Below are 27,376 nucleotides of genomic sequence, written 5' to 3'. Positions count from 1 at the left end.
AAAATACAGGACAAAGTTTTTGACCAATACGTTTGTGCATACCTAAAAAACTAGTTCCTCTAAGTTTCTAAAATTGTTTGCTATGCAGTTTTCCTGAATACATCATTAGAATCTTGATAAACTATAAAACATCACATTCCTCAAAACAACTTTGGCACTTCGGCTCTTAGTTTCAAATTATTTTAATATTAATTCTGTTTTTACTAAATGGATTATCTCAACCATTTAAAAATCTAAAACCAGAATATCAACTGAATAACAGTCAAAAGACATGGCAACTAAATGTAATACAGACCCCTTGATTAGAACTTGACTGGGGAGGAAAAAAGCAATAAAGAGTATTACTGGGATACGCAGGGTAAATTTTATTACAGACTATCTGTTAAATAATAGTATTTGATCAATGTTAAGCTTCCTGAGTGTGATCATCTTATGACGATATGTAGGGAAAGCCCTTGTTCTAAGGAGACACGTGCTGAACTGTTAAGGGGGAAGGTTAGGAGGCCAACAACCATCATATGGGTCAACAGAGAAAATGGTTTCATGTTTGCTGTTCCTTTTCTTGCAATTTTTCTTAAGTTTAAAATTTTGAAATGTTTCAAAGTAAAAAACTGACAGAGAAGTTTACAAAAGTTAAACAGGCTGCTCTCCTAACAACTTTCCCTAAAGACTAACTGATAGGGAGCCAAATCATAACTAGGTCATTTCATGAGCAAAGAATCAGCAAAGAAAGAGAAGACTCCTGAGTGTAATGGGATCGGACTGACTGAAACAAGTCTTCACCAGAAATCAGGAAGGTCTGTCTGCACTAAATATAAATAAGTACATGATCATTTAAGTTGTAATAAGTGCTTACATAAATTAGCCCAAAGGTGTACCCCACTGACCCCAAACTCATTTTCATTATTCCTGTCCTACCAACTTTTTTTAGCATTTTGGGTAAAGTCTAGTATTAGCATTTTGGGTAAAGTCTAGTAGAAATTGAATCTCCACACAACTAGTAAAATTACATACCTCAACAAAATCCACAGCTCACAATCACGGTTCTTAGCAAAATTCCAATCTATGCCTTTACCAAATCATATACAATTTTAACATCTCCCTGAAGAACTGAAAAAACTTACCCATTTCCCTCAAATGGATCAAGTTTAGTCCTGACAACTCAAGGTACTAAATTTTCTGAACTGAACTTATCTGCTAACTGTGATCCATTTAAAGGAAACCAGACCTAATTTTTCTTAAGATCACCAAGTCTTAATGAGATACTAAGCCACTGCGCTGCATGATGCTTGACTAATTCCCTCCACCACTATACAGCCACAAGAGGGTAGTGTTTGATGAAATCAGTCAACAAAAAGCACACAGGTTCATAACAGCCAGCGTTCTAGCCATAAAATCTACAGGAAAGAGAACAGGAGGGAGGGTAATACAGTTAACTCAGTTAGGGAGTAACCGGAAAATCAGGCGAAACAAAGTAAAAAGTGCATCAGGTGATACCTAAAAAGTCAGAAAGGTGGATCATGTACTAAAAGCCATGCCAGAGATAAAGACTCCATGAAAGCAAGTACGCAAATTATTTTAAAAGGCCACATTCACACTATTTTAATCTAAAATCTTGTACAAATCCTTCTTCACTCAGTTACCATCACTAACTGGAATGTGTCTTGGTTACGTGTAGATAAACAGTAACTCCCTGAGTGTTGTGTTGTCACACCAAGGCAGCCGCCAGACTCCTCAATGGAATCCTCTGCAAAGCCAGTAATATTTCTGAACCATCTGTGCCTTCAAGGAAAAAATATAAAAATTGTTCCAACTCAAAAGTCTAACCATAAATGGCAAAAATTCTGAAGAAACTCTTCACTGTTTCCTTGTGATCCAACACAAAAGTGTTTTAAAACTGGTTTAAATCAAAAAACAAAGTTCACCAAGCTTTTAAACTGTCTCCTGTATTTTAATCTAGTGGGACTGAAAAAAAAAAATTAAGAATGTACATTTTAAAACAGTAACAACAAAGGAACTTAACAGTTTGTGAAATGGCTTGTTTTTTCCTTGACCTTTCTTCGGGAGGGCCACTGGACCACCAGGGAAGCTCGCTACTAGCATTCAGTTCCCAAAGGTGCCAAACATCCTGCAACACACAGTCCCCACCCGACCTCTCCCAAAAAACTGTCCCACCCAAACCACTAGTAGGACCCCTCCCTCTACTGAGAGACATACCGAAGAGGAATTGTAGGCAGCATATAAGTTGTTTCCCACTAAAATAACTCGTCAGTCCATCTATGCATGGATAAGCAAAATGCAACAATGTAATACATACAAAGGAACATTATTCCACCTTAACAAGGAAGGAAATTCTTACATGTACTACAACATGGATGAACCTGGAGAATATTATGCTAAGTGAAATAAGACAGTCACACACATACACACACACCAAAAACTGCATGATTCTAGTCATGCGATGTAGAGTAGTCGAACTCACAGAAGCAGAGAGTAGAATGGTGGTTGTAAGCAGCTGGGGGGAGAGTGGAATGAAGAATTATTGTTTAGTGGGTATCAAGTTTCAGTTTTACAAGATGAAAAGAGTTACGAGAATGGTTGGAGGTAATGATTGCACAATATTACTGAAATATTTACAATAATACCACTGAACTTAGAGATGGCTAAGATGAAAAATTTCATGTTATGTTCACTTTACCACAATAAAAAAAATCAGAAAAAGAATTAAATCAAAACTAAAAATAAAGCGTTAGGTAAACAGTCTATCTTTCCACAGTGGTTCTACCAAATAAGTCAAACCTCATTTGTGGGACAAATTCAGAGAGCTAAAATGCCTTCAAAGGCATCTAGTCCAGTACCCCTCATTTCATAACTGAAGACAAGAGGTATTAAATGGCTTACAGAAAATGTTACTACCTTAGGAATTCAGGGACAAATCTAAGACTAGATTCTAACCCTTTCAGCTCCCTGTTCTACAATCCATCTAAAGTACACCTGTTTAAAATTCTGAGAGAGAGAGAATGAGTGTATATGTCTATGTATGCATGTATGTCAGACCTCTGTATCCCATAATCTAGGGTACATACAAGTTTGTTTTAAAGAATAGAACATGGTCGTGATTTTTACTGGTTACCTCATATAAAAAGTGTGGTTAACAAAGAAAATGCATATGAAACCTAAAATATAGTTAACTATATAAGCAAGTGCTTTTTTCCTGACAATCTGCCTTCTGCTGCCACAATTTGGTCTGCATTCTCACCAGTGCTCCTATACTGTTTGTATACCACAAAAGTTAAAACCTATATATTCAGGGGGGATTCCTCTAGGGGGAACTCAATAATAACATGCACAGAAAAAGACAGACATGAAGTCACAGGTCCTGAACACACAATGATCATGACTCATTCGTGCAATTACGCTATTAAGGAACTAAGAGAGTTAACATGAAGTCTGAGCTCACATAATCCATAGGTTGTATTTTGGTGTTTTACCTGGATATCGCAGCCTTTTCCATTATTTCCTGCTGAATGAGTCCAGATGGCTCAATGACATCCAATATAATTATACTCCACAACTTGTCTGATTTTGGCCTTTGCAACACAGCAGACTCATCTTCCACATGTCTCAACCAAAACTCAAGTGTGTCTTTAGGAAAGTGATTGGCTTCACATATGAGGTCCAGAGTCGCACGATGCTGGTCTTTCTCCACAGAACTGTAAGGTTTAACCTGCCCGAGGGTGCCAGCAATTACAGGCAGAAGAGAGAAGCCCTCAGACACGTCTAACACATACAAAGGCTCAGGGATGCTCTGGTCAGGATCATTTGGTCCACTTTCACAGCTCATCTCGTTATTCTGACACTGAGTATCCATGGCCTGACCCAGTTTCTCCGGAGTCAATGAAGACAACACTTTCTTCATTGCCATTTTAAAGCCTTCGTGGTATGGGATGTTATTAAGCAAAGCAATTTCTGTGGATTCCAATACACACATCTGCTCCACAACACCTGGCTTACTGGTCTGAAGGTTGGCCAGAGCGCTACAGAGTTCAGCCTCATTTCCGAAAGACAGCAAGTCTTTATTCCTGGTAAAACTTTTCCCGACCTCCATCTCATGTTCTGAATGGTAGACACTGATACTCTGGATTCTTAAGTAACAATCTTGACAAGACACTTCCATTGTCACCTGGTCCCCAGGCTTTATCCAGTAGTCTTTGTAAAATAGGAAGAAAGAAAAAAAAAAATGTAATCAATGAATATAAGTGTTTATAAGCCCGAGGATCACACATACACCTTGGTCCTCCCCTCATTTTTTAAATAACTATAGGAAAGACTACCTTTATGGACTTAATTCAATTAAGTGAATTTATGTTTAAAAAAAAAAAAAAAACTAGGGAAATGCCTTCAGCTTTACATAAGGAAAAAGTGAGGTTTGAAGAGCCAATTAACTTACAGCATGACAGCTTTGACAGCTCATTATTTGACCCTAACTAACAGCATTATAGTGTTTATACTGTAAACACTACGCACCATCAATGACCCCAAAATAGAGGGTTGGGGAGGACTATAGCACACTCCCAATCTTGTTAATGAAGCCAGCAATAACAAAGATAAGTGAAATTCAGAAATCAATACCAAACCTCACTTTAGCTTAAACGGACATTCTTTTCTCTAAGAGAAATTTCTGAAAGAACAAGGCAGCATTCAATTCAGTAATATTTCTTAACTTAAGTATTTAGATATCCTTGAATGTTTAGAAATTTGCAAATGTAAGGAAGGACTAAGTCCTACAATAAAAACTACATCATGGACTTCCCTGGTGGTACAGTGGTTAGGAATCTGCCCGCCCATGCAGGGGACATAGGTTCGATCCCTGAACCGGGAAGATTCCACATGCTGCCGGCTCTAAAGTCCACCACTACTGAGCCCACACTCTAGAGCCTGTGAACTGCAACCACTAAGCCCACAAGATGCAACTCCTGAAGCCCATGCGTCTAGAGCCTGTGCTCCATAACAAAAGCAGCCACTTAAACGAGAAGCCTGTGCACTGCAAAAAAAGAGTAGCCCCCTCTCATCACAACTAGCAACGAGGACCCAGTGCCACCAAAAACAAAATAAATAAAAGTAATAATAATAAAAAGACTAAATAAAAATAATAAAAATGAGCTTTCACACGTGGTAAAACTTTAAAGTGTAAACACATAATTGCACTTCCTTCTCAGACATAGAGCCAGTTGAAAATACAAGTTGCTATTCTTGTGTTTACATGCTTAATATATCCTTTCCCTAAGGATTTTTTTTAATGCCATCTAAGTTACTCAGAGTTAGAATAAATAAACAAAATTTTTAAATGTTACATTCGGTATGTCTAATAACTCCTACAACAATCCTGCAAATTAACAGCACTGTCACCCCATCACTTTTCTTTTTCTTTTTTAGCACGACTGCAACACAGCTCATAGGATTCTAGTTCCCTAACCAGGGATTGAAACCAGCGCCCCCATGATGAAAGTTGGGAGTCCTAACCCCTGGACCACCAGGGAATTCCCAGCACCCTTCTATTTTTATAAATCACATAACAAAAGCTCTAAGAAATAACCAGCAAGACCAGCGAAGGAGTCAGTATTAGCAAAGATCCAATTTCAAATTTACCATGATTGACTCTAGAACCACACTCTGCCACAATACTATACAGATTCCATGACTTAATGGCCTTGCCAAATTAGATCCTTAATTGAGAGACTATACAGAAGTAAATATTATCTTTCAGTTATAAAACAGTAGAATTTTTCTATGTAATACAGCTGCTGTAAACTATATTGAACCACATCAAATTACTAGTAAACTTTCTTTATAAAAAAAGTTATTTTTGGGACTTCCCCTGATGGTCCAGTGGCTAAGACTCCATGCTCCCAATGCAGGGGGCCCAGGTTTGATCCCTGTTCAGAGAACTAGATCCCATATGCCACAACTAAGAGATCCCACATGACAAAAAATAAACACATATATTTTTTAAAATAAGTAAATAAAAAGTATCTTTAATATAAGGCTTCCCTAGGTAAGTCCATGGATTCATGAACTTTAAACTGCAGGATTTTGTATTTATATGAGTGTGCATATTTTTAGGGCGTGGGGCTCCACAGATGCGGTCAGATTCTGTGAGCGATAAGAACTTCTGCTCTGTAAGTAATACTTCTCCACTGTGTTCCAAAAACGTGGACTAGTATTTCTCTTATCTACTCATAACAAGAGTAATCAGAGCTGAAGAAATTCAATTATCTATTTAATGATAGATACTTTTGAGTGGTATGCAGCAGATTTGTGTTTTAACCTTTTTTTTTTTAAATATTGGAGTATAGTTGATTAACAATGTTGTATTAGTTTCAAATGTACAGCAGTTATTCATATACACTATTCTTTTTCAAATTCTTTTCCCATGTAGGTCATAACAGAGTATTCAGCAGAGTTCCCTGTGCACTACAGTGTATCCTTGTCGGTTACCTAGTTTAGACATAGCAGTGTGTACATGCTGATTTTAGTCTCTCTTCTTAACCATATATATTACTTAAAACTACTTTTAAAAAACAAAGAGCAAATTCTGAAAGATTTAACCAATCTCCCTTGACTGGAAACTTCATATTCAAAGTGAATTTTTGACACTGACTCAAATGCTTAGAGGATTAAGACAACATTTTTTTCTTTTTTAAAGAAAAACAACAAAAAGTTAGACAAGATATACCTGCAAGATCATGAACAGGGTATACAGCCTGTTCCCAGCACGTTTCCTCACTAGGACTCGTGGATAAACTGTGTTCGTCATCAAGATGGAGTACAAACCAAACCACGATAGCATCAAGGATGCCTTCTTTAATAACAGGGATGCCAATTTTATCAGGTTTTTTAGTTGCAAGGCTTTTTAATTCCTGACAAAAATGTAAAAGGAATAAGAGGATTTTAGACATGTAATACATGCATTCCCCAGTATCATATCACTTTCTATAAGTTCTCAGTCCTGCCCAGAACCCTTAGGGGATCAACATCACAGCACAACTATAACCAACCAAGCACCCTGAATGGGAAAATGTGACATATAGTATACGGCAGTGAATGCCGTGAGTTATTGCAATGAGGCAGATACATGTTACTGATGCAGAAAAAGCCCACGACATACTGTTGAATGGAGGGAGCAAATGGTGAAGCAATAGGGATTATTCTATTCTAAAAAGTGTGTGTGTGTGCGCGCACATGTGTGTGTGCGTGTGTGCGCGTGCGCGCACAGATTAGAAAAGCAAATCTGAAAAGATATATTTCAAGCTGGTGACCTGGGGAAAGAAGAACCTAGATTTTAAAAAGGAAGATACATACTTTTTCTTCTTCCTTTTTAATGTACTACTTGAAAATGTTAAACAGGCAGATATTACTTTCAAATTTAAGGTCTTAATAAGGTGTTTTTTGGGGGGAGTGTTACGGAGAAGAAACATTAAAATATTGGAACACTGTTGGTGAACACATGGAGATTCGGGGTGCATGATGCTCTTGGAGACAGCACGGGAGCCCTGCTCACCTTCGCTCACCCCTATCCCTATGCATCTCCTCCATGTGACTGTTCCCAAGTTACATGCTTGTCTAATAAGCCTAATAAGCAAAATGCTTCCCTGAGAACTCAGATCACTGGAACTTAACAATTTATGGACTATCACTTAGTAAAGAATCCGCCTGCAAGGCAGGAGACCCCGGTTGGGGAGAGGTCAATTCCGGGGTTGGGAGGGTCCACCAGAGAAGGGATAGGCCACCCACTCCAGTATTCCTGGGCTTTTCTTGTGGCTCAGCTGGTAAAGAATCCACCTGCAATGTGGAAGATTGGGTTCGAAACCTGGGTTGGGAAGACCCCCTGGAAAAGGGAAGGACTACCCACTCCGGTATTCTGGCCTGGAGAATTCCATGGACTGTATATCCATGGGGTCGCAAAGAGTCAGACACGACTGAGCGACTGTCACTCACTTTGAAGCACAGATGCTGACCTGGGTTTGCGTCTGGAGACTGAGGAGGGCGGGGGAGGCATAAGCACCGAGGAAGGGAGGTGTGCAGCCATGCAGGGACGAGGACTTAAAAGAAGAACAAAAAAACTGTAACACTGTTATATCAGAAAAGAAATGCGGGCAAAGCTCAGCCTCAGCAATGCCAAAGTATTAATTTAGTTCCAGATCACCTCAAAACAAAACAAAAAACCTATTCACAATTAATAGGGAACGCTTTTATTAAATTATAAAGATCTTAGGCAAAAATGCCACTCACAAAGTCTTCCGTCCCCTGGCAAGTTTCACCTCAAAATCTTACTGTACTTAAGGTTAATATACTTAAACATTTAGCCTTACTTAAAGATCACCAGATCTGATAGAGTGCCTGATGAACTATGGACGGAGGTTCGTGACATTGTATAGGAGACAGGGACCAAGACCATTCCCATGGAAAAGAAATGCAAAAAAGCAAACTTGCTGTCTGAGGAGGCCTTACAAATACCTGTGAAAAGAAGTGAAAAGCAAAGGAGAAAAGGAAAGCTATAAGCATCTGAATCCTGAATTCCAAAGAATAGCAAGGAGAGATAAGAAAGCCTTCCTCAGCGAACAATGCAAAGAAATAGAGGAAAACAACAGAATAGGAAAGACAAGAGATCTCTTCAAGAAAATGAGAGGTACCAAGGGAACATTTCATGCAAAGATGGGTTCAATAAAGGACAGAAATGATATGGACCTAACAGAAGCAGAAGATATCAAGAAGAGGTGGCAAGAATACACAGAAGAACTATACAAAAAAGATCTTCACAACCAAGATAATCACGATAACGTGATCACTGACCTAGAGCCAGACATATTGGAATGTGAAGTCAAGTGGGCCTTAGAAAGTATCACTACGAACAAAGCTAGTGGAGGTGATGGAATTCCAATTGAGCTATTTCAAATCTTGAAAGATGATGCTGTTAAAGTGCTGCACTCAATATGCCAGCAAATTGGGAAAACTCAGCAGTGGCCACAGGACTGGAAAAGGTCAGTCTTCACTCCAATCCCAAAAAAAGGCAATGTCAAAGAATGCTCAAACTACCGCACAATTGCACTCATCTCACACGCTAGTAAAGTAACGCTCAAAATTCTCCAAGCCAGGCTTCAGCAATATGTGAACCATGAACTCCCAGATGTTCAAGCAGGTTTTAGAAAAGGCAGAGGCACCAGAGATCAAATTGCCAACATCCGCTGGATCATGGAGAAAGCAAAACAGTTCCAGAAAAACATCTATTTCTGCTTCATTGACTATGCCAAAGCCTTTGACTGTGTGGATCACAATAAACTGTGGAAAATTCTGAAAGAGATGGGAATACCAGACCACCTGACCTGCCTCTTGAGAAACCTGTATGCAGGTCAGGAAGCAATAGTCACAACTGTACATGGAACAACAGACTGGTTCCAAATAGGAAAAGGAGTACGTCAAGGTTGTATATTGTCACCCTGCTTATTTAACTTATATGCAGAGTACATCATGAGGAACGCTGGGCTGGAGGAAGCACAAGCTGGAATCAAGATTGCCGGGAGAAATATCAATAACCTCAGATATGCAGATGACACCACCCTTATGGCAGAAAGTGAAGAGGAACTCAAAAGCCTCTTGATGAAAGTGAAAGAGGAGAGTGAAAAGGTTGGCTTGAAGCTCAACATTCAGAAAACAAAGATCATGGCATCTGGTCCCATCACTTCATGGGAAATAGATGGGAAAACAGTGGAAGCAGTGTCAGACTTTATTTTTTTGGGCTCCAAAATTACTGCAGATGCTGATTGCAGCCAGGAAATTAAAAGACGCTTACTCCTTGGAAGGAAAGTTATGACCAACCTAGATAGTATATTAAAAAGCAGAGACATTACTTTGCCAACCAAGGTCCGTCTAGTCAAGGCTATGGATTTTCCAGTGGTCATGTATGGATGTGAGAGTTGGACTGTGAAGAAAGCTGATCGCCGAAGAATTGATGCTTTTGAACTGTGGTGTTGGAGAAGACTCTTGAGAGTCCCTTGGACTGCAAGGAGATCCAACCAGGCCATTCTAAAGGAGATCAGTCCTGGGTGTTCACTGGAAGGATTGATGCTAAAGCTGAAACTCCAATACTTTGGCCACCTCATGCAACGAGTTGACTCATTGGAAAAGACTCTGATACTGGGAAGGATTGGGGGCGGGAGGAGAAGGAAACGACAGAGAATGAGATGGCTGGATGGCATCACTGACTTGATGGACATGAGTTTGAGTGAACTCCGGGAGTTGGTGATGGACAGGGAGGCCTGGCGTGCTGTGATTCATGGGGTCGTAAAGAGTCGGACACGACTGAGCGACTGAACTGAACTGAACTGAAAGATCACCAGAGAAGGACTCGATGTAACTTTCTCAAACTCCTTGGGCTCTTTCTTTGCTCGGTGCAGGGCCCTCACACATGCACAGATACATTAGGGTGATACTAGCTTGTCCTGGTTTGTCCAGGACTGTTTCTCAGGAACCTCTCAGTCCTGCGCAAGCCAAGATGGCTGGTCACCCTAACACACAGACAACCTAGAGATCTGAGTTATGTTTCATTTCAAGGAATACTGTTAATGTGAAATGAAAGACACAGAGAAAAGCTGGAAGACCTAGGTATAACTCCTGCCCTTGCATTCATATCTGGGGGGGGTGCATTAACATTATAGCACAGGATAATTATAACTGTATTGCAATGCTGTTTTAAGAGCAACCTCAGGACTTCCTTGATGTTACAGTGGATAAGAATCCGCCTGCCAATGCAGGGGAAACGGGTTTGATCCCTGGTCCAGGAAGATCCACATGCTGTGGGACAACTAAGCTCTCACACAGAAACTACTGAAGCCTGCAAGTCTTGTTGCTCTGCAACAAGAGAAGACACAGCAATGAGAAACCCATGCTCTGCAACAAAGAGCAGCCTCCATTCGCCACAACTGGAAAAAGTCCACGCACAGCAATGAAGGCCCAGTACAACCAAAAAATAAATAAATAAGCGAGCCACCTAAGAATACATGTGAAAGCACCAGGTACACTGCACAGTCCCAAAAACCTTAGGGATTTCTTTCCTCTGTATTTAAAAGTAAATCAAATAATCATTTTCCTTATACACAGTAAGTGGAATCCCATGCATACTCATAAGACTGTCCTATGTATTAACTATTTTAAACAATGTGTGAAATTCAATGCTTAAAACCAGGAACTAGATTTTTATTTTTACCTGAAGACTGTTGAAATCTACTGTCATAATTTCAAAGCACTCTGTCAAAGCCAAATATCCTCCAGGAACTCGACTCATCTTTTCGGTTGTATAAGGTTCAATTGTTTCTTCTCCATCTACAGAAGAATAAGCTGGGCTCTGAAATTTCACATTGGCTGGCAAACAGATTCCAGCAACGTCCTTAACACCCACCCTGGTGAGAAGGGGAATGAGAGAGGAAAGGGGAAAAGATGGGTTGGTTTTGTTTTTTCTTTTTAAAGAATCAAGTAACACCGTCTAATATTGAATCCAGCAAAAATAAGTATAAAAACACAATAAAACATCACAAACGTTTCTTAAACACATTGACATACACAATCACTAACTATAAATGAAAACAAATAATAGATGTACATTAAAATTAAGAACTCCACTCATCATAAGAACTCCACTCATCAAAAGATACCCAGGAAGAATGTTAAAGGCAAGCCACCGAGTAAAAGAGATTTGTACTACGTCTACTCAACAAAGGGCAAATATCCAAAATGTATTTGTTAATCCCCACAATAAAAGAAATCCAAAAATGGGCAAAAGACTCGGACACTTCACAAAAGAACAAATAGCCAACAGAAGAGTCAGTCATGAAGGAAACGAAGTTAAAGCCACACAATGAACAGAATGAGGAAAATAGACAGTCCCTATCAAGTATTGATAAGAATACAGTCTTGTACACTACTGGGAGGAGTATAAAATTAAAAAGACCACTCTGGAAGAGTTTCATAGTTCCTATTCAAGCGGAACCTGACTATTCTAGATTCAATCTTAATATGGGAACCTCAAGGTGTCTGACATTTGCACTTCCAGAAACATGGCCAAGGGAAATTCATACACACAACCACCAAAAGAATGTTTAAGAATGTTTACAGCTGTGCTATAAACACAATACTCCCCAAACTGGACATGACCTAAACATCCACCAACAGCAGCATGGAGGAATGCACTGAGGTGTACTGATGCAACAGGCACACTCCACAGCAATGAGAACCAACAGACTACACACAGGAACACAGGCGTGTTGAAATAAGGAAGGCAAGCGCGAGAATTCATACTGTAGGACACCGTTTGTATGAAATTCCAATCAGGCAAAATAATCTATGGTGTTAGAAGTCAAGACAGTAGATACTCTTGGGGTGTGGGGCGCTGGCAACTGGAAGGGGTTCCTTCCTAAGGACCTATTGGGGTGGGGGTGGTGTTCTGGACCTTGATCTGAGCACTGGTACACAGTGCATCAACTTCATGAATCCACCATAAATGTATGGTTTATGCGCTTGCTCTAACAATGTTTGATGTCAATAAAAATTTACACTGAAAAAAACACATGAGCGTTTCAGAAACACCATCCTGTAACAGGAAACACTTCAACCTCCTCTCATACACACTCATTTAGTAGCCTATCTGTCTTTACAGGACTTTAAACAGTCTACCACTAGAAATTATTTTGTTATATTCTAAAAAGATGGATTATCAAGTGGAAGTATGAATGAGTTTAACAATAACTAAATTAGAAATCACAAGTTACAGAGACAAAAAGAATGTGACAAGTTCCCTTTCAATTTCTTACCAAATACATGAATATAAACTTATTGTCAAAACTTCAAACAATGCAGTAGAAAGTGAAAGTCCACCTTCACAGCATCCTTTCCTCCCTGTCAGCAGGTTGACGTGTATCCCCCCACCTTTCTCTTTACGTATGTAAGAATATCTGTGTATACTGCCTCAGACCCACTGCCCTTATTTTCCTCTGCTCTTAACTCTTTATTTTGAAAATGATTTCAAATTTATAGAAAGGCTTCTAGTGTCGTCTAAAGAACTCTCACATTCTGTAACCACAGTCATCAAATTTTTAATAGTCCACCACATTATTTCTACCATATTCTCTCTCCACATAGAGTCTTTCTTCTGAACCATTTGAGAGAAAATTGCATTCATCATACCCATTTATCCTTTCATAGATATACTTCAGTGTACCTTTATTATAAACAAGGATATTTTCTTAATGATAAGAAAATATATCAAATATAGTATTATTTCATCTTCATACTAGAACATAGTTCATATTCTATATTTATTAACGGAATCAATAAATCAAAACTGTCTTGTATAACTTCCCCCCCAACTCCCAATATAGGATCATGATTTCAATTTAGCTGTCCTATCAAGTTATGACCAACCTTGATAGTATATTAAAAAGCAGAGACATTACTTTGCCGACCAAGGTCCGTCTAGTCAAGGCAATGGTTTTTCCCGTGGTCATGTATGGATGTGAGAGTTGGACTGTGAAGAAAGCTGATCGCCGAAGAATCGATGCTTTTGAACTGTGGTGTTGGAGAAGACTCTTGAGAGTCCCTTATACTGCAAGGAGATCCAACCAGTCCATTCTAAAGGAGATCAATCCTGGATGTTCATTGGAGGGACTGATGCTAAAGCTGAAACTCCAATACTTTGGCCACCTCATGAGACGAGTTGACTCACTGGAAAAGACTCTGATGCTGGGAAAGGTTGGGGGCGGGAGGAGAAGGGGACGACGGAGAATGAGATGGCTGGATGGCATCACCGACTCTGTGGACATGAGTTTGAGTGAACTGCGGGAGTTGGTGATGGACAGGGAGGCCTGGCGTGCTGTGATTCATGGGGTCGCGGAGAGTCGGACACGACTGAGTGACTGAACTGAACTGAACTGAACTGATCCTTTAATTCTCTTCCATTTTTGTCTTTCATGATGCTGACAATTTTATTTTGTTTTGGCCATTCCATGTTGCTTACAGGATCTTAGCTCCATTTATTAATCTATTTGTTATAAGTAAGATTTATGGATTCTTACTTTTTTTCAATGGAACTGCCCTTATATATCCTGGTGCTTAAAATGTCCAAGATTTGGCCAGCGGGAGACACTTCCAAACATGCTCCTGTGACCTTTAACCACCCACTTCATTTTCTTCGGCAGTTCCTTAAATTTCTGACCCAAGTTCACAATCATCTTTCACAATCATCTTCAGTCTGTTCTGCCCCAGTCTGGGAAGCAGCCATTTCTCCAGAGTTATAGTTCCCTGTGGTGAGGAATGGTATTTAAAAGCCAAGATTTGAGGGCTAGGCATGCTCACGGCTCCTAGAATCATGGCTTGTCTTTTTCGCTAATCGTCATTAGCTTCTTTCCCTGTCTACATATGCACCTTAACTGTTTCCTTTTGTCACTTGCAAAGTATAGTATTGGGTGAATGTTTTATCAGAATGCAATAAGCATGCAGATGGTTTTTTGTTTTGGTTTCTCCAATTACAGTATTATAGTAAGCATCCCTGTACACGTTTGTTTATTAGGAAAAATTATCAGAAGTAGAAACATCACATAAAAAACTATATACACCTTTAGTTTTGTTCTGTTCTGTTCAGTCGCTCAGTCGCGTCTGACTCTTTGCGACCCCGTGGACTGTAGCCTACTAGGCTTCTCCATCCATGGGATTCTCCAGGCAAGAATACTGGAGTGGGTTACCATTTCCTTCTCCAGGGGATCTTCCTGACCCAGGGATCGAACCCGGGTCTCCCATATTGGAGGCAGACGCGTTAACCTCTGAGCCACCACGAGATAACACCAAACTGAGCTACTAAAATGTTGCTCCAACAGCATATACATTCTCCCCATATCTATGAGAAAACAGGCTTCCCTGATGGCTCAGCGGTAAAGAATCCATCTGCCAATGCAGGAGACCCAGGTTCAATGCCTGGGCCAGGAAGATCCCCTGGAGAAGGGAATGGCAACCCACTCCAGTATTCTTGCCTGGGAAATCCCACGAACAAGGAACCTGGTGGGCTACAGTTCACGGGGTCTCAAAAAAGTCAGACACAACTTAGTGACTAAACAATAACAATGAGTAGGATATTATCTCTTTTTTTGGCCACACTGTGGGGCTTGCAGGATTTCCCTTTCCCAACCAGGGATCAAACCTGGGGCCTCAGCAGTGAAAGTGTGGAGTCCCAACCACTGGGCCACCAGGGAATTCCCCTTATCAATCATTTTTAATGTTTCAGAATGTAAACAGTTAAAAATGTTATCCTATTAATTTCCATTTCTCTCATTAATAGACAATTGCAAATATGTTTCAGTTCAGTTCAGTCTCTCAGTCGTGTCCGACTCTTTGTGACCCCATGAAACGCAGCACACCAGGCCTCCCTGTCCATCACCAACTCCCGCAGTCCACCCAAACTCATGTTCATTGAGTCAGTGATGCCATCCAGCCATCTCATCCTCTGTCGTCCCCTTCTCCCGTCTTCAATCTTTCCCAGCATCAGGGTCTTTTCAAATGAGTCAGCTCTTTGCATGAGGTGGCCAAAGTATTGCAGTTTCAGCTTCAACATGTCCTTCCAGTGAACACTCAGGATTGATCTCCTTTAGGATGGACTGGCTGGATCTCCTTGCAGTCCAAGGGACTCTCAAGAGTCTTCTCCAACTTAGCTGTATTCTAAAAGTTGGAAATTTTACCTCAGCTTGTCATCTGCCTTTTAACTTTATACTATCTTTCACCAGATATTCAAAATTTTTTTAATGTGTTAAATTTGTCAGTCTTTTATGGCTTCTAGATCCTCCCTCTGTTTTGCTTTGGAAAGCCTTCACCACTTATTAGATTTTTTACACTGAGATACTTAATTCATTTTGGAATTAAAAGTAAAGATCTCACTTTAACCATTTGAAGGACAGGGAGGCCTGCCGTGCTGCAGTCCATGGGGTTGCAAAGAGTCAGACACGACTGAGCTATGGAAGAACAGCTTTACCCAAGTGAAACACTTCATCTCCACTTACTGAATAGTTTATCCTTTCTCCACTCATCTAAAACACCTCATCTGTATCACATACGAAATCCCTATAAAGTCAAGGGTGTGTCTAGAGTCTTTACTGTGTTATACTGATCTATGTTTTCTATTTCTGCACCAGTGAATTACTGTTTTTTACTTCTAGTTTTTATATCTAATAAACCAAGTTTCTTAAAACTTTAAACCTCTAAACTCTGGGAACTGTAACGCTAGGAAACTGATTTTAAGAAATCGTGAAGCAAATCTATTAACATGAAGAGGCTCACTAAAGCTAATGTATTTACTGACATTTTAATATATTTACTGATACTGATCATTTTTACTGAAGCAAAATTAAATTTATACACACACACATTTACTTCCACACAGCTGACAACCAACTAGCTCACTCTAATTCAGCCAATCTGCTGGCAAAGGCCACTTCCTGGTTAGTGTCTGTGCCCTACCAATCACTAACTACTTTTACTTATCACCCTGTAACATGCATTGAGGAGTGTAAGGAAGAATATACTATAAAGATGAACAGTAGTTATCTACCAATGAGGCGCTCAGGATGATTTTTATTTTCTTCTTTCAATCACCAGTATTTCCTAAAATATTTATGTGTTACATTTACTGAGTTATCAGATAGAGGGCCTCCTTAAAAAGTCCTAAAACAATATGGATCAATACTTTAGCAAAATAAAAAAATTCATTAATGTTCAAGAAAAAGAAGTAACCAAGAAGTTTTTATAAACTAAAAAAAATTTTCACCTGTATCACACTGCATAAATCTCAGAATCTCAAGGGTACAAAGATCCTGAAATTTCATCCCACCCACCAACAAAACATTGTAATATCAACAGTTATTAAGAATAGAAAACTGGGAGAAATAAAATTATTTTCACATGGAAATTTTTATTTCCCTCTAAAATTAGTTTGAACTTAGTATTTTTCTCAGGAGTCTATCACACATCAAAAGGATACTATATTGTATCAAAATTAAATTTTCCCCTAGAAAATTGAAAGCTGATTGTTAATCCAAGAGTCTTATTTTTGAAGAAAGTTTTAAAGACACAAAAAGCAAAAAAAAAAAAAAAGGCAAAAATAAAATTAAGACTGGAATAAATATCATGAATTTAAAGGTCAGAAGATGATACATTCTCATCTGAATGTCCACTAAATAACCTTTTAAGTACAGGCAACTCCTCAAAATCACTGAAATATTTTTTAATATTTACTATTTGAATGATCACTTACCTATGATGTCTTCTTATCTCTGCACTTTCTACTGCCATCCCAAATATAACAGCACTTGCTGGTATAACTTTCCCATATTTTTCACAATTACCATTTTCACCTTTGGTCTAAAAATATAATAGTAAAAATTACATTCTGCTACACTGATGTCAAAATATTTTTGTCAAAATATGTGTGTATGATGGCAAGCTATGAAAATTTATAACAAAGCTTAGAAAAACAATAGTTAATGACAAGCAGATTAAGGTTTCTTTTCCCTTTAAACAGTTTATTTCCATTTAAATATATGTATATGTGTAAGTATACATATATCATATATACGTGCGCGTGTGTATATATATGTGTATAAATTTTTTTTTTTTTTAAGTACTCGTAGGAAGAAAGGGCAGGAGGGAGGTGGGAGCTAGAAGCCTCTAGGTTTGCACACAAGAAAAGATCTTTGGGTATGACTTTAATGAAGAGGCCAAAATCACCATTACCTACTTGAAAAACAAACTGCTCTTCTTTCAACCTTTTATTAGCTATTTTAAGTCCAAATAATTTTCTGTAAGTAGTCAATTCTTATTACATGTTAAAATTCTTTCATAATACATATATTAATATATACATGAAAGCTACAGTTTATGGGCCACAGTAGAGGATTTCAATGTAAAATACAACTTGGCAATTATAAGAGTCAATTCCATCCAGCCTAGGTCCAAGTGCTACCCTAAAATCATACCACACCAGTTACCCTACACACACACTACATTCCCTTTTGGTAAATTTGCCAAATATACAATATGAGCAGTGAAGTGTAAAGCTCAAAATACTTGCATTTCTCAACCTCACTCAAGAATTCCAGAGTCAATCCCTTCATCACATCACCTCCTAAGAACTCCTTCCTGGAGTTTTTTTGCCTGTATACCCCATTTGGGCACACAAGAATACACTGCACTATGTTATTAAATGTTTTTTGTTCACACGGATCTCTTGCCAGCTATATAGTATGTACCTCAACAGTGAGACGCACGTCCTATTGCTGTGTAACTATGCTAGGGGCTCAATGAACCATCTACTGAATAATGAATTCTTAATCAAATTTAAGTGTTTTCACGCTGCTTACCTTTGGCTGCAAAAGTAAATGCTCCCATGCGTGAACCAAACTCTCCACAATTCCTTCTCCAAATAAACCTGCATCGACAGTTTCTGTTACAACTAGGGACACTCTATAGAATGATTTTTTAAAGATATATGTAAGTAAAATATCATGCTATTTAGGTAAAAAATGTCAAAGCTGAGAGAAGGAAGAATATATTAAAGACACAGCACAAATATAAGACTTTCTCATACATTTCATGTTTAACATCTACCCTTGAATCCTAAGGAACTCAAATGTTCTTCTAAGGCTCCTCTGTTCTCCACGGGCAGCTTCCTGGCGGGGACAGGAGGGGTCACAGACAACCTTCACTTGACCTGCGGCCTCCTGGGTTATTCTTTCACTGCCTAAACCCTAAGGATGGGCTCATACCCATTACTTTTACCAGTCCTCTCCTTAACCCTGAGTAACTGGACATCTATCGTCCATATTCTATAAAAACACTTTCTACCATCAGTGACCCCCCTGCAGACACCATGTAGTGCAGCGAGAAAGCCAACCCCTCCAAACCCTTCCTCCACTTCCACTGTCCATATTTCTCTCTTTTATGTTCACTGTCCCTCTCCGGTCACCTCTCGTGCTTTACCCACACCTGGAGTTTTCACCAAAGCCTAACCCACAGAGTTCTGGTCTCTGTCCATTCCTTCTAGAAAATCTCACTCAAAAACACACCAAAAAAAAAAAAAAATCTCTCCCTTCGTCGAACTTCTTTAGTACTCACTGCCAGTATCATTCATTTCTGTAGTCACAAGAAAAAGATATTTTCAAGAATATTCCTTATCTTCCTAACTTGACCATAGCTGCCTTGATAACAGAAAACAACGTTAGTATCCTCTACTGTGCCTGTGGGCTTCCCAGGTGGCACTGGTGGTTAAGAACCCAGCTGCCAATGCAGGTGAGACGTAAGACATGTGGGTTCAATCCCTGCGTCGGGAAGATCCCCTGGAGAAGGGAATGGCAATCCACTCCAGTATTCTTGCCTGGAGAATCCCATGGACAGAGGGCTCTGGCGGGCTATGGTCCATGGGATCATGGCTTCAGCTGGACACGACTGAAGCACAGGATGGCACTGTGCCTAAACCCAGTATTTTATATACACACACAAGATTTTCAGTATTTATGACTGCATATATTTAGAATGCAAAAGGCATCTCAAATCATCTGATATCTTCAAGTCTTAGATTTGCTCAAGGTAAAAATAAATCATTATTAATTATTATTATTGGGCTTCACTGGTGGCTCAGCAGTAAAGAATCCACCTGCAAGGCAGGAAACATGAGTTTGATCACTGGGTCGGCAGAGCCTCTGGAGAAGGAAATGGCAACCCACTCCAGTATTCTTGCCTAAGAAACCCCAAGGAGAGAGGACCCTGGCAGGCTACAGTCCACTGGGTCGCAAAGAGTTGGACACGACTTAGTGACTAAACAACAACAAATTATTATTATTATAAACCATATCTCTTCATTCAAAGCCAATACATCTTTTCTATAATCCTATGTGTGAGAAAAAAGTGGATTAAGGTAATGTAACTTTGACTCACACTATGTACTAAACTGGGTACCGACCAAAAGTCACACGGAAGCTCTAACCTCCAGTATGACCGTAAGATCTTTACGAGGTTAATTAAGGTTCAATGAGGTCATAAGAGTGAAGTCCTAATCTGATGGGACCTATGTCCTAATAAAAGTGGAGGTGATCACAGCAGTGACCTCTCTCTCCTCGCGGCCACAGAGGAAAGGCCATGTAAGGACAGAGTAGGACAGCTGTCTGTAAAGCGAGGAAGAGAGCTCCTGCTGGAAACCAAATTTGCCAGCACCCTCGATCATGGACTGCCAGCCTCCAGAGCTGTGAGAAGATAAACGTCTCTAGCTCCAGCCACCTGGTCTGTCGTGTTTTGTTAACGGCAGCCTGATCAGTCTAAGACAGTTGAGGACACTAATTCTATAAAAGGTATTTAATATCTGCCTAAACAATCCAACAGGACTTCATGAAAGCAAATCTAGAGACAACTGAAAAGCACAACTATCATATAAATGTAAATATTCTTATACATATATGGAAGAAGACTTTTCACAATCATAGTCCCATGTATGACCGAGTATAGAAAAGCCCTGTTTCAACATGAATTGAACTTAAGTAAGACGAAGAGAGAGACTACCCAGGGAAGGGAGTAACGCAAGTGCTACACAGAGAAAACTGTCTAAAAACGAAACTGTGTTGGACCAGATGACTTTTAAATCCCCTCGAGCTCTAAAATTCCATCCCCTTGTGATATGGATCAAAATGAAACAACACTAAAACACTGAGACTTACGACATAATATTCAAAGCATTTGAAGAGGGGAAGTCAAAATACGTTGACAGCTGATGCTTCCAAAGCTTTCATTTTAGCCAAGAACATTAACACCGAATGTGATTAAGTCCATCAAGCTTAATCTACTCACGCATTACGTTTATAATTTTTAAACAGCTATGGACCACATAGGAGGGATGATCCACTTTCACAACTAAAATACCAGAATGAACAAAGATAAAGTAACTCGCTAAAGCTGAAGTTTATTGACTAAACCCCTTGCTGCATATTTTTCTCAAGATCTTTAAATCTTCTCTGTCAAGAATATGACCTTATTATGAAAATCCATCTTATGCTGAACTATCCTATATCTGTACCTTCACAATATAAAGGTTTCAGCATTTCTATTTGGACTAGAAGCCAGAAATGTGAATATCTTAATTCTTAAGAAATAAAACAGTGGATTACAAACAGTAAAATTAGTTCATGGCATAATACCTTTCAGGAATGTGTTTCGGAATTTTTATGTCAAGCGACTTCATGTGTAAGAGTTTGATCCCTTCCTGCATCTTGTTTGCTGCCACTACATCACGGGCAAGTTCGTACATGGTCTTGGATAACTCACAGGCATACACGGAACGTGCTCCAGCTTTCCTAGCAAACATGCTACAAGGGAAAAAAGTGTTCCATCAAAAAAATAATCTGCTGTTTTCTTTTCAATTTCAGTGAAATTATGAAACACGGGGTTTTCCTTTTATTCTTTACCACAACCATTATTCACTCTGCCTTTGAAAAAAATGAACTAATACTCTCAACCAACAAATCAGACAATAAATCATAACATCCACCTTATTAAGACAACTGTCATGCAGAATGCTAACAGACTTTTAAAAACTAGACTCAACCAGAACGTTAATGTAAAACCTACTCGTAAAAGCATTATGCAAAATTTCAATAACTCCGAATGTTTCTTGGTGGCTATGTCAAGTTCTTAATAAAGTAAAAGTTATAGTGAAAATGACAATAACAATAGTTGCATGAATAATCATAACAAGATTATGAGAAATAAATTAATCTCTATTTTGAAATTTTACTGTCAAAATTTTCCACATTTGATAAAATCTTTAATTTACATTAGTATACATCTGTATGTAATTAAAACACAATTCCAACAAACCTTAGTATTCCAGTTCCTGCTCCAATATCCAAAACACTTTTGGAGCCCGAACACACTGCCTTTTGGATTGCTGCGTTATAAATCGTATTCCTTTTGGTGTCATTAAGCATGATAAAGTGCCAGCGTTCCACCAACCAGTTTGCAACACGATAAAAATTCTCCTTTGCATCATTGAAATCAGGGTTTAGCTTCACTGCTTTATGAAAATACCCAGCTGCTTCATCTCTAAAGCCCATTCTAGAATGAAAAATGACAAATGAAACATTCAACTATACACTATCAATGCCTTGGTTCTGTCATACATCCAGCCTGAGAACCCCTCTCCAGCACCCCAAATCCTACCCAACCCAAGTGTCGCCTCCTTGGAAAGCCTTCGGTGAGGACTGTGAGTCTCATTTACTTCTTTCCTTTCTGAATCCCTATTATATTTATGCATTCCAGGACACTAACAAGGACCTGACTATGAAATACTACTTTACTACCATATGGTAGAAGCTCTCCTAGTCATCTTCCATTTAAACAACTTTCTAGAACACTAGAAAGTTTTAGGATTCTAAAAACCACTTCCACTGTAAAAGATACTAATGCCTATGGCTGGCAGATGCCCCTCTACTGTGCTTTCAACTGAGCAGAATGGTCATCAAGAGTTAGCCATATTTGCAGACAGACCAATTTACACTTGTTACTAAAATTATATATTTTGTTGTACTTCTTACTAAAATTATGTATTTTAATTAAAAATAACAGAAACCAAGTGAATATGACTGCAAAAAGAGTCATTGTGTCTGAAGGAAAAAAATCAAAGGTGAGTCACCCAAAAATTACCACTGAGTTATATGTGAGCAAATCAACAATAAAAGACGAAAAGAAAAAACTATCAAACCACCCTGCTTCTTAAACCACCCAAAAATTTCCTCTCTTTGTAAACTAGCTACCCATCTGTAGACCAACACATTTTACTGCACAGAGTTACCTGTTGTGTAGCTCCCACGCCAGATTTCAGAGCCATCAGAGTGGCCCATACTCTCCTCAACAAGTGAGTTACCTGACCACGTGCTTGGAGTTACCGCAAACTGCTATTCAAATTTCTAAATGTTTACTCACAATTTCTATTTCTATACCTCTCTGTTCAGTTCAGTCGCTCAGTCGTATCCGACTCTTTGCGACCCCATGAACCGCAGCACGCCAGGCCTCCCTGTCCATCACCAACTCCTGGGGTCCACCCAAACCCATGTCCATTGAGTCAGTGATGCCTTCCAACCATCTCATCCTCTGTCATCCCCTTCTCCTCCTGCCCTCAATTCTTCCCAGCATCAGGGTCTTTTCAAATGAGTCAGCTCTCTGCATCATGTGGCCAAAGTATTGGAGTTTCAGCTTCAACATCAGTCCTTCCAATGAACACCCAGGACTGATCTCCTTCAGGATGGACTGGTTGGATCTCCTTGCAGTCCAAGGGACTCTCAAGAGTCTTCTCCAACACCACAGTTCAAAAGCATCAATTCTTCGGCGTTCAGCTTTCTTTATAGTCCAACTCTCACATCCATACATGACCACTGGAAAAACCATAACCTTGACTAGACAGACCTTTGTTGACAAACTAATGTCTCTGCTTTTTAATATGCTGTCTAGGTTAGTCATAGCTTTCCTTCCAAGGAGTAAGCGTCTTTTAATTTCATGGCTACAATCACCATCTGCAGTGATTTTGGAGCCCAAAAAAATAAAGTCTGACACTGTTTCCACTCTTTCCCCATCTATTTGCCATGAAGTGATGGGACCGGATGCCATGATCTTAGTTTTCTGAATGTTGAGCTGACTGGTAATTTATGCACCACACTAGTGTGTGGTCCACATGATGAAGAGAACTGAGCTAGTAGAACCCTTTCATACTCATACTTCTCTGAAAGTACCTCTAAGCATTCTACCAATTTTAAAGAAACGGAATCAGACTATTCATTTTGGGTACAGTATAAGCAAAAAAACCATTCTAGAACCCAAACAGTGAATGGCACTCTTACAAAAGGAAACGGTAAGTTTCCAAGAAGTTCTGGAGAACAGGTTTACCAGAAGTTTCCCCAGCAAGGGACCACAGTGACCTCTCTGCCACCCTGGGAATCAGGCTATGTCCTCTCCAACAAGGTCTGTATATCTCAGCCCAGGGAAAGGAACTCTTTCATGGATATCTGATCTCAGCCCCAAGGGCAGCAGCTATTACACAGTATATGATGGAAAATTATTATACACTGTATCTACTACTCCTATATGCTTCTGAGTTCTCTTTACTTCTCACTAGCCAACTCTCTGGTCTGATCCCTTTAAAGTTAGTAATTCTTTGGAGTAAACTTTCCCTGCTCAAATTACTGTACAACACATTTATCCAATCCAGATGGATCCAGAGTAGTTCTGAACTTGTAATACTGAAACCACTGCACACCTGAAGAGATGCTCCCCCATACTGTTGCAAATCACTTCATCATCAGGAAACAGTTCCAAGGCTTGCTCGTAGCACCCAAGTAGGTCTTGTGTTCGACTGAGAGCATCAAGTTCTTCAGCCCATCTGAAGAGTGTATACTGAAAAGTTTCCTTCACAAAAGAGAACAGTAAATTAGTCAACAACATAGATGATGAAAGAATATTCAACACAGGTTGAAGAGTCCACAGAAAATAAAACTTAATGACAATTGAAAATCGCCTTCAGTCTTATTTGGCTTTAACAGACCCTGTTTGCTGAATAAACAAATGCATAAATGAGTAAATTTTATCACCTACATGGTAGTAAAAGGCAAAATTAAGACAGTTTGACCATCTCCAAACTCTCTCCATACCTGGCCTCCTCATCACATTCTCCACTGACCCCATTTTTTGTGGAGTCCTATGTTTGGGAGTAAGGTTCGTCTTTTCTTCTCATTCATCCCCAAGGCATCAGCTACATGTTGATGGATGCCACAGCTACATCTCAAATCAAGACCCTCTCTTCTGAACCTCAGGCCCATAGATACCGCTCCCTAGTAGTCATCTCAACCAGGGACTGCATCCTTACCCAACCTCCCAAATACTTCCCGACCAGTGCGCAGAGAAGAGCACTGAACAACATCAATCCTGTTCCTATCCCAACAGAAAGAGAGAAATTCAACATACAATTTTGAAAAAAAATTCAAAATGTTCTAAACTGAACCCATAACATTCTTCTCACAAAGGTTAAGGTACCACCCAACCTCAGACCATGAAGTCACCTTATAATGCTACCGTAACTCTAAAACAATTAATTTCAAACCCAGCCAATTCTCTCTCATTATCTTTAAATCTGTCACCTCCTCTCCCCCCACTGTGGGGGCCTTTCATTCATACTTCATGCCCCTTTGCACCCAATACCATGTGGGCCTTGTGACCACTTGCGAGACAGCAGCAATCACCTTCCCACAGTCACCCTCACTCCAGTCGTATCTCCCTCCCAACATTCTCCACGCTGCAACCCAGTGTAGACAGAGAAGCCTGCAGTCATTCCAGATTTATCACTGACAACATTTATATCATCTTCACATATTTTCTACAGGAGAGTTAAACCTGAAACAGAATTTTAATGGAATTCACTAGAGAGATAAGGATAGGATGAAGACTCTAGGGTGTGGGAGAAAAAAAAACACAGATTATATTAAATGGATTGGGGAATTTATAGGTAAGGAGCGTGGTGTGGCTGAAGTGTGAGGTGAGGATGGGAAGTAGAAGGAAATAAGACTAAAGAAACAGGTCTTTCACACAGGCCCGTGAAAAGAAATATGGGGCTTTGTTGTGCAGGAAATAGAGTTAGTTACTTAACCCTACTGCACATCAGGAATTGAAATACAAACTTTATATATATATCTCAATACGCACTGTCCCTGTTTTACAAGAGGAAACTAAGGAACAAAGAACTGAGAAAAAGCACTTGGATGGATCCATTATTTTACATCTGCTTACCTAAAAGAGCAAACTCAATCTCAACACAACACTTTCTCCTCCTTGAGGCTAGCTGGTCCTGAAATTTACACTAAATTTTTGTGAACTATAAATGTCTATATAAAATCGACATCTATTGGGAAGAAGTCGGGGATTCTAGGATCCTATCCGAAATATCAACAGTCTTGAGGTTGAGAAACCTTGCATGAAATAAAGTGAAGTAGCTTCAGGTTGAAAACTGAAGGCAAAATTAAGCTAAATCATTTTTTGAAATTTTTATAAAATAACCTGGGGGGGGAGGGGAACGTACAGAACTTCAACAGAGTAACTCTCACAAACAATCTAACAATTGAAACTTAAAAGAATGCACCACCAAATGATTACTTCTAGCTAATTCCAAATTTAATTCAGCATTCTTTCCATCCAACAGTAGAAGAGAGGAGAGAAAAGTGCAAATGCCCTGGGGCAGGAACTTGATAGAATTAGATATAGGAGATGACGAAGATCACTGAAGGCCTCGTGTGCAATATAAGCTTTGGAATTTGAATGAAGTGAAAGTTTTGAAATAGAGGAATGACACCATCCGGCTTTTGTTATGAAAAGCTCACGTTGGCTGTGTTGCAGAAGACAGCCTATTTTCCCGAGCCAAAGCGTACTGCAAAAGTCAACAGGAGATGATTGAGGCTTGAATCAAGGTAGTAAAAAAGGTGGTGAAAAGAAATACGATTCTGGATGTAAATTTCCAAGGTCAGCAAACAATATTTTCTAATAGGCTGGTTGTGGTCGCGAATAAAAGCGTCAACGGTGAACAGTAAACATTAATAACAACCACCAGGCACTTAAGAGTCCACACTCCCTCCTCCACCTACGTATTCATTTGCGTATACAAGAACAGAGGAGAGAAGGGCCCTCTTCACCTTTACGTCGTCTTTCAGCTCCGGCGCCAGGCTGAGCACGAGGAGGTAGTGGGCATAGGCGGTGCCGAAGTCCTGGGCGCCCAGGCAATGCTCCGCGCTCTGCAAGGACCGCGACACCAGCTTGTCCCGCCCAGCTGCCCCGGCGCCACTCCCGGCGCCCCGGCGGGGCCTGGGCCGCGAGTTCGGCATGACACAGTCGCTGGCCGAAACCTGCGCCAGTATCACCAAAGGGAAGATGCTCTGGTACACGGAAGGAGCAAACAGTCTCGGTGACACCACTTCCACGTAACTAACCGCAGCGCCAGAACCTGCACAGGTAACCTATTCCCTGGCCACCACAAGCTCGCCCACCTTCGCCAGGCAGAAGCCCCGCCCCTTCCCGGAGGGGCGGGTCCCATTGGCTGGCGGCGCACGCTGCGCGAACGTCAGCACGCCCGACGTGAGCACGTCGCCCCCTCCCCCGTTTAGGCGATAAGGCGCGAGGTGTCCACCGCGCGTGCGCGCAGGTGACCTTCACTAATGACTTCTTTTTTGATCTGGCGTCTGACAAGAAACAATAGTAGCTTTCTCCGTCT

The 27,376-nt window shown here is 39.9% G+C and overlaps 1 protein-coding gene across 1 annotated transcript in view; it reads right to left on the bottom strand.

The window, feature by feature from the left end:
- PRMT9 (protein arginine methyltransferase 9) overlaps window positions 1-27,166 on the bottom strand; it is a 35,867-nt gene extending 8,701 nt beyond the window's left edge. The window contains exons 1-9 of the mRNA XM_055404398.2: window positions 26,802-27,166; window positions 24,383-24,531; window positions 21,952-22,188; window positions 21,273-21,440; window positions 18,450-18,552; window positions 17,345-17,451; window positions 11,264-11,456; window positions 6,737-6,920; window positions 3,492-4,209 (exon numbers count right to left, since the gene is read on the bottom strand). Of these exons, the coding sequence (XP_055260373.2) occupies window positions 3,492-4,209; window positions 6,737-6,920; window positions 11,264-11,456; window positions 17,345-17,451; window positions 18,450-18,552; window positions 21,273-21,440; window positions 21,952-22,188; window positions 24,383-24,531; window positions 26,802-26,990 (2,048 nt within the window). The 5' untranslated portion in view covers window positions 26,991-27,166. The remainder of the gene's footprint in view (window positions 1-3,491; window positions 4,210-6,736; window positions 6,921-11,263; window positions 11,457-17,344; window positions 17,452-18,449; window positions 18,553-21,272; window positions 21,441-21,951; window positions 22,189-24,382; window positions 24,532-26,801) is intronic.
- Window positions 27,167-27,376: the final 210 nt, after the last annotated feature.

Source organism: Moschus berezovskii, chromosome 19 (genome assembly GCF_049115385.1).
Source record: "Moschus berezovskii isolate FMDL1 chromosome 19, NW_MosBer_1.0, whole genome shotgun sequence".
In the NCBI taxonomy this organism is placed as follows: domain Eukaryota; kingdom Metazoa; phylum Chordata; class Mammalia; order Artiodactyla; family Moschidae; genus Moschus; species Moschus berezovskii.
Note: the sequence above shows the minus strand (reverse complement) of the source record. Positions and strands in the feature narration are given on the sequence as shown.